The 8,572-nt window shown below is 39.6% G+C and overlaps 1 protein-coding gene across 1 annotated transcript; it reads right to left on the reverse strand.

The window, feature by feature from the left end:
* Positions 1-2,422: 2,422 nt before the first annotated feature.
* Positions 2,423-5,922, reverse strand: LOC106165206 (uncharacterized). Its single transcript, XM_013543316.2, has 2 exons — positions 4,990-5,922; positions 2,423-4,073 (listed from the first exon to the last, which is right to left on the reverse strand). The coding sequence occupies exons 1-2, from the start codon at positions 5,237-5,239 to the stop codon at positions 2,737-2,739; spliced, it is 1,587 nt and encodes a 528-aa protein (XP_013398770.2). The 5' UTR covers positions 5,240-5,922; the 3' UTR covers positions 2,423-2,736.
* Between the last annotated feature and the right edge of the window lie 2,650 nt (positions 5,923-8,572).

The raw sequence follows: 8,572 nt of genomic DNA on the forward strand, positions 1-8,572 counted from the left end.
TTACAGACTTTTCTGCATGCTTGTGGTTCTCTATGTTGACTTCTAAGATGTCTTAACATCAGTCTTGTTCTCATATCAGTCTGCTCAGACTAGAGCTATCTTGAAGCGAAAATAAACCCAAAACGCGCAATCCGACCAGTGGATTCATAACCCAAGGTACAGAACACTTACGGCAGTAAACTCTCTCCATTCTGCGAGGGCGGATTACAAATAGACGATACGACTCCAGACACTTCAATTTCTGATGAATTGATCACGGCTTTCACCAGTTTTAAGTTGGATTCCTCTTATTACCACCCTGAACTTCAAATCATCCTTTAAATACTAGTAGGCCTGTCTACGTATTTCACGTTTTCTGTTATCGTTAGGTATCTACCAGACAAGCGTTTTTCGTTAACCTCAAACCTGCAAAGGTACTGGTAATAGAGGTGAACATCACAGTGTAACGCTGACATACATTAAATGCCGAGGGAAATCTCTGCTTTAACCAGAATAGAGTGATAATTGAATTAAAGCTTTCATCAGGCCCGTAGCCAGCAATTTCAAAAGGGGGGGTTCTTTTTCTGAAAAAGTGGACCTTTTCCCATAAAAACTTCATGTACCTAGATCAAATTTTACTCAGAGTGGACCTTTTCCCAGCTAAAGGGGCGGTTCTTTCGAACCCCACGAACCCCCCTGGCTACGGGCCTGTTCATACTAGTTATTTCGACCGTGGTTGCCGCCTAACCGCGGCTCTTCCGGAATTAATTGAGTGGATGGCACGTAAGTCCGGCATACCTTTGAACTCACACCTTCATTGCATAGCAGTGAATTTGGAAGGTTCAATCTGAAATTAAGCAATGTGTAATTGAGGAAATTGTGAGTAGTAAAATCAGTCCTATTTTCGGCCATGAATAATGACCAAAAACCTGGACTTACGAAGCGAGTGTCACTTAACAATTACGCGATAAAGAGCACTTGATTACTATCTAATACCTTCGTAAATTGATTCAGAACACACAGACCTGAGACCTTTCCCAAGGCAAATGACCGTATGACAAAAGGTCGAGTCACTTGTCCATCCAGGCCATTTAAAAGTCCATCAGTTGCTATTGTGCATGTAAGGGACCATTCCCATTACCCTAGATCTAGCTTACTAGCAGGATCGATCTATCTCCGAGGGGATTCTCGCTAAATTGCATTCAGTTATAGCGTGCATGAAAGTTAATTACCCCCTCCCCCCTTCAATGGGCGTGCCAGACATTTAATCTGATTAAACTGAATGCAGTTAACAAGAATCCCCTTAGAGTTAGATCGATCCAGCTAGTTCGGTAGGTTTATCGGAACCCAGCCTAAGTTCCAGTATCTGAGTATTATACATTCATGTAGTTCTCAATACCTCCTTTATTTATGTGGATATTATGTTCTGAAATTTGTGGTATTAAAGTTGAGATCAACTTTATAATTAAAGTGCTTTTGTGAAACGAGAACCAGATGACGGTGATGACCATAGATTGCCTTAAACGAGAAAAAAAACCCCTGAAACTCAATGTGGATATAAAGGAAAAAACAAGATCGAAGGAGAAAAAAATTATTGTACTTTTATACTGATAGTAAATTGTGTATGTATTCTGGCTTAACCCTTATGCGAGTAGAATATAACATGGGCAAAATTGCCATTTAGATCTAAGAAATGTGCTTTCTTGGTCACGCTTTTTGTTGGCATAAAAGTGGAACATTGTGTTTTATACTACGATTGCGGTTAATGACTGGTCGCCGTCTTGTTGTGTTAGGTGAGACGAGGTTGTTCAGGCGATTGCTACATGTCAAGCACAATGGCCCAGTTTCAACCATAGCTGGAAAGCGTTATCCTTTGGACAACACTGACCATTGGATAAAGTTGTTATCATCTGGATTGCTTTCTCAGGATAAAGTGGTGTTTTACAAAGGCTAAGTAAATACTGTGTTTACTGTCCAGTGGAGAAGAAATTTATCCAAAACCATACATGGAAAGTATTGTTCCCAAAAAACATTATTGGTTATTAATACGATATATCAGGATACCAGGACTCGGTTAAAATAACTGACGCCTTTCTTCCTGAATAACTAACGATACATATCATCCCTAAACAACGGTCATCCCACTCCAGGAAAATGAATTTTCTGTTGAATACAAGCCATTTTATATCAAAGCATTCAGTAATATTTTTTCCACTTAGCACAGTATTTTTGTCACAACCGCTATTATTACTATTATTTTTCTTTTTTTCCTCTGGGGATGTTTTAATCAGTTTATCGGAAAAGTAGTGAAAAAAAGGCGTCTATTTATCAATTAAGAGTGGGGACTGCAGAATATGTTACTAATTATTAGTTATTTTTTATTAGCTTCACTTATTACTCCGATAATTTATAATAATAATAATAATGATAATAATAATAATAATAATAATATTTATTCAGCCAAATGAAACGTTTATATGAAATATTTACAATACAAATTAAACAAAAAAGGTCAATGTAGTTGCTTTATAAAGCATTGGCTGCAGATAGAAAAAGAATTCATAATTATTCTGATAATGATGTAACTTGTTACGTAGATTTTATATAAACAGTAATACCATTTTCCAGTCTTTCTGATCTTATGGCGTAATATCACTGCGGAAATGCATAAGACATAAGAACTTCAGTAGGGGGGCCTATATAAAAAAACACACTTTATTTTACTTATAAAAATAATTCGATTCAGTTTACATCGCTTTATTTCTCCAAGTCCCCTACGTTACCAATCGAATTGTTGTCCTCTGTTGCTGTGGAATCAAAATCCTCATTATCCTCGTTTGGGGCGAAGACAAACTTTTCCAAGTCGGCGTCGGACGGGATTTGCATTTCCGGCGGGTCGTAGCCCCGGATGTAGCGGCACTTCCGGACCTCGTCCCACACATAGTCAGTGTCAGTCATGTCGTCACAGTCCAGAAACAGAGGCTGGCGTTCCTTGGTCGCGTTTCCATCAACCAGTGAACCGACGCTGCTGTCTCTCCTGTGAGGTGTTGGGCGAGTGGAGTGAGTGCCGGAAGGCGGGGTTGGGTTCCGCTGTCGCGCAGAGCCACTTTGAAAAGACGCTGATGAGACTGCCCGTGCCTCTAAACCAGCAGCCTCCTCAGGCATTTCATCTACCCACCTTTGGACCTTGTCAAGTCGAAATGAGACACGTTTTGTTGGTTTCACTTCCGGTTTCACTTTCGCTTCATCCGGGTCGTTGATACAGATGTCACTTTCGTAATCGACACCATCCTTTTTTTCAAGTGGAGAATGTTTTGCATTGTTTTTTTCTAATGATAACTTTGTAGGTGAATTGTCTGTGTCAGTGTCTGTATTCCCTTGGGGAACAAAGACGTGGACAAACGTGCGCTTTGATTGGCGTGCTTTTATTGGACGTGTGTCTGATTCCGTTTTTGGAACTTCGCATACCTCGTCGTCAGAATTACACGGTGAACTGTGAGGAAGCGACTTTCGCCTATTTCTCTGTGAAATTCTCCCTTTTGGAAGATCAATTTCATCCACTGACAAGCGTCGTGTTCTCTTCTCTGATTGTGTTCTGTTGTATCCATCGCTCAAAGAACTAATCGAGGTGAATGACGTCATAGGAGGCGGTTCTTCCAGCGAATGCGCAGATTCAGCAGCATGACGTGTCTTAAGAAGATAATTCTGTATAGATGGCGCGCCAAGCATTTCTTTCGGACAGCTGATGTCAGTGGCGTTTTTTATAGGAAGTGAAAATGACTGCGCCCGTTCTCTCTCTTTTGTCTTAATGCGAACAGAACTTTCAATGGTGTTCATGGACTTTAAGAATTCAGCCTGTCGTATTTTACGCTGTTCCTCCTTCTGTCGTAAATCTGTGATGAGTCTCTGGTAACTAAGCAGGTTGACGCGCGCACGTGCTGACGCCTCGCGCTGTCGCAGCTCGCGGTAGGAAGGCCGGTGGTATCTCGCGCTTAGGTTTCCCACAATGCTCTGCGACACCACACTGCCCTCTGGTGGTGGTATTCCTTGCTCATAATCCAAGGTGCTCTGAGATACGGAGTGCGGTCGCTCATCTGGAAAAGAGAAGGAGAGATGAGGGATCGCTTTCTCCAAAAATATCAGGGTCATTTTTTCTTAATATTTTTTAACTAAATGTCACTTTCAGAACAGTGGTTTAAAACGACTCAAACACTTAAGGCTCATCCCCAATGAAACTATCGTTCTAAATAGATCGATCCACACCCGGTGGGGCGATTTCTCACCAGAGTGCTGAGTAGCGCACATTCCTGTCTATGGGCTGACTTTGGACCCTCTTTGCGGGGGAGGGTGGCATAGATGATCACTCACAGAAATATTATAGACTGGGTTCCCATGCCTAGATCGATCCGACAGGATCGGTCTTACTCTACGGGGATTCACGCTAAATTGCTATCAACTTAAGCGGCTTAAATGTGTGTCACGCCTTTCGAATCAGCTAGGGGGTAATTAACTTTCATGCATGCTCGGCCTCCGGTAGTTAATTACCCCCTACCAGCTTCAATGGGCGTGCCAGACATCTATGCCGCTTAAGTTAATTGCAATTAAGTGAGAATCCCCTTGGAAATAGTTCGATCCAAAGTTAGTACGATAGGGTCTGGGAATGGTCTCATATACTCTACATTAAAACTGGTAGTGATTTGGACTAATTTCTCTGACTTACATATTATGTTTCATTTGCTACGTGCTATTCTGTGGTAGAAACCATACTCTAGATTGGAAAATAGTACATATTTTATTAGGAATGACACACACAAAAGAAAGAAAAGGAGAAATAGAAAAAGAGAGAGGGACGGGCGCACGCAAAATCTCCACCTTCTACTTTATATAAAGCGTGCTCTGATTTTAGGCTAAAAGTAATTGATTGGAAATTACTTGAAAATCGTGTCATGATATGTCAATTGAAGAAAAAATTATCTGTGATATATTTCGAAACGATTACGATTACGCTACCTTCAGAAAAATGTTCATTCTCCGTCTCAGTTGTACGCGGTCGTTTTTTCGTCCGGCTCAGGTTTAACAACGCAAGGCGAAGTTCGTCGGTTTCTCGGTCTAATTTCACTTTGACTCTTATTCGATCAAGTTCTATGGCCTTGAGTCGCTTCTCTAAGGATCTCCCAGGACATACTTGTTCTGCTTTCAAATTGATCAATCTGTCGTCTGCGAATTTTCGCCGATTGCAAATGATTTCAGGAAGATTCATTGTTGTAAATGGGTGGCCAGATCTTATTCCCTTCTTTGAAATGCCCTTTTCAATGTCTTATAGTTAACGTCGCCTCTTACAGCTTATACAAAATTCTACCCTCGGCGTCCTTTGATTTTTACTCCAGTTCTAAGATTAAGCGTGTCACTTTTTTGGCTCTGTTTACACAGAGACGCTGTAACAAGAAAATGTCACCCAGGGTGACTTACTGTCAGATAACTGGAGTTAGAAACAAGACTTCAGTGTGGTATGAAGGTCGTCCATCCCAGCTTTTAGGTAGATACAACTTGCCGTTTTCATCTCTATCATGGGATCAAGGAGTTTAAACAGAAATAAATCTACTCCTGAAAAGAAAATAAGGTGGGATTCAGTGTTCCGTCTTGAGGATAATTCTCGCTCGAATTAAATGTAAAACGCTTCCTTTTCTGTTAATTCCATGTTTTGAGAAAACTTGACGTCACGACGGGCACAGGTGTTATATAAACAAAACAACTGAGAAATAAACAGTGTCGTTTTTGTCCTAATCAGATCCTCCTGTATTTCACGCTATCAATATTCAACAAAAAATCTTGATTTCCTACTCGTGTAGCTGTGAACACAGTGAACGTTCGTCCCCCTACTGTGAGAGAACGAATTTCTACACCTAATAGACCAAGTAATGAATCGGGAAGAAAAAAGGGGCTTATTTTTCCGTTTTATTTTCGTTTATAAGATGATCGGTTTACAGGATACGTGCATCCCGTTGGTCTATCAGGTAGTATCGGGTGTGCCACTGAACAATATTAATTGCGTTGAAAAAAACACGCGCTGCGGTGGCTTGTAAAGGGGGTCCACGCAGGACGATTTTGTTGTTAAATAGGTCATTTGTTAATACGTTTTTGCATTGCACCTGGAACTTTTTTTCGGAAAAAAATCCGGTGTCTGGTTTTTAGGAAAGGGGGAGCAAATTGACATGGTCAGTTGTCTCTTAGAGTTGTTTTCTTTCTTTTCTCATCAGATGAAGTATATTTTAACTCGTTTGGTAATTTCACCCCAGGGCATCCAATTATCATTTGAAAAAGAGGCGCTGCTAGTAGGCAGAGGTCTTTGTCGTGTTATTTATCTAGATTTCCATAGCAACATCAGCTTAAGCCACTCGTTCGTTTAAAAATACGATAATATTTTATAAAAGAAAAAATATGATTACAAAGCCTCGCCCGAGGTATTACAGTTAATAACTTTCAGATAAATTTGGCGATCCAGTACAATTTATTTCGTTGCCTGTACTACATACAGTGCTTGTGTTCGCTTTAAGTATCAAATTTATGTTAAGCCAGGCTATGAATGGCCCATGGTTCATTCGACATCTTTTTACTAAAGTTAAGACGACATTTAACTGGTAATTCTAGAATCAAATTTAAAGCCCTTGTGACATTACAATCAGCCAAGCGAGGAATGTCTAGATATATGGTCGTTAACAACAGATTATAACAGATTACCATTCATAGATAAAATCTTAAAGCTACATTTAACAACGTATCCATTTCATGTTTCTTCATTAATCTATTTAGTGTCATAGATTTGTAAAAGACATTAACTGAAATGCACAGTTAAATGTATATAATGCCGCGTAACCCATTAGGCCAGACACAATTGATGGATTGGTAAATGTGCGGCGACTCTTTTTCGAACGGGCTAGGGTTGGTAGTTGAAGGTTTGTTGGTAATTTTTTTTTTTTTTTGGACATGTATGCAAGCTTTTGGCGTCGGTCAATTATCCCAGCTTTGGGTCAATAAATTGTAGAGTTGACCTCAACCAATCAATAATTGTTTATTATTATTATTATTATTATTATTATTATTATTATTATTATTATTATTATTATTATTATTATTATTATTATTATTATTATTATTTGGGTGAAAATGGCAAATTCACTGAGTGGGCGATTTTAGGGCATAAAAACATCTTTTTCCCCACGAACAAACGCAATGCCCAGTGTTTCATTAAAAAATGAAAATAATATCTGATTTACTCAACATTCGGGGGTGTTGCGCTCGTGAAGCATTTTAATAATGTTGTGTAGCCGAAGTTTTTAATCAAGGAAGTCTGTTGGCATGATTTCTGCAGCATGAGGTGAGACGAAAGCTAAATAGGTTTTATATTTATGTGCTTAAGCGCCTGGAAATAGACGGGTAAACTACAGACGCGTGAAACCTATGACTGGAAAATATACAGGCATAATAAACAACAGTTAAATTAAGAGTTGGTTACGCGAACTATTCAACTGTGCTAAAAATCAAATAGGGCAAAAAAAGAACAAGTCTTGTTTCACTCACTGGTAACCGTAGCTTAATGTTGTGTAACAACAAGTCGTTCCCATAGCAACAAACCTAAACGGTTCATGGTTTGTCTTGTTTTTGTCAATATTGTGGGTTAGAATAGTTTTTACAGTTAAAAAAGCATTTTATGTTCGTGGGATCTTTTTGGTTTTATTTTTTTTTCTTTACACTAGTGTAATATTAAATTAAGTTCACACATATATATCTCAAATACGAGTTATATTTTTTCTGTCTTGCTCTAAAATAGTAGTTTTGCTTATATTTATTCGCGTGAAAATGCAAGAAACATAATTTTCTTGGTCGTGAAAAAGCATACATGTGTATTGTACATAACACGAATGGGTTTTAAACTCGACAGACTGTTGTCTGAGTGGTTCTGGAAAATACACTCAAGGAAAATCGGTCACATTATTTTTATTTTACGCACGATTTACGGTCTCTAAATAAAACTGAGGCCTGCGTGCCTTACGTGCTTGTTTGGAGGTACAAGGTTTACAAGCATATCACAAATCACACGCCGTTGCTACGGGAACGAGCAAATATAAGCAAAAGTGTCAGGAAGCCATGTTTCCGCGTGTGACCTCTTGAACACGATTTCATGAGAAATGTTATCCTTCATCCATCGTTATTTGTTACACAACAACAGGAAACGTGATACGATATCGACAGAAACATGTAAGAGAAACCTTCTTTAAGCAAGAACTCTGAGAAATGTTATCCTTCATCCATCGTTATTTGTTACACAACAACAGGAAACGTGATACGATATCGACAGAAACATGTAAGAGAAACCTTCTTTAAGCAAGAACTCTGTAATTTCGGTCCATAAACAAGTGTAGAACGTTAGAAGTTTTCAAAGTCCCCCCTTAGCCACCCCACCACACCAACCAAGCCACAACCCCCTTAGGACCTAGCTGTGGTTATCGTTACCCCCCCCCCCCCAGCCCCCCCCCCCCCCCCCCCCCACACACACACACACACACACGCACACTTCTCCCGCTTCTTATTTTGA

This window comes from Lingula anatina, chromosome 7 (assembly GCF_051362555.1).
Source record: "Lingula anatina isolate TDL-2025a chromosome 7, LinAna3.0, whole genome shotgun sequence".
NCBI classification, from domain to species: Eukaryota; Metazoa; Brachiopoda; class Lingulata; order Lingulida; family Lingulidae; genus Lingula; species Lingula anatina.

Coding starts and splice junctions, on each gene's coding strand:
- LOC106165206 (XM_013543316.2), bottom strand. CDS start 5,239: ATGAATCTTCCTGAAATCATTTGCAATCGGCGAAAATTCGCAGACGAC. Junction 4,074..4,989: donor GAATGAACATTTTTCTGAAG/GTAGCGTAATCG, acceptor TCTCTTTTCCAG/ATGAGCGACCGCACTCCGTA.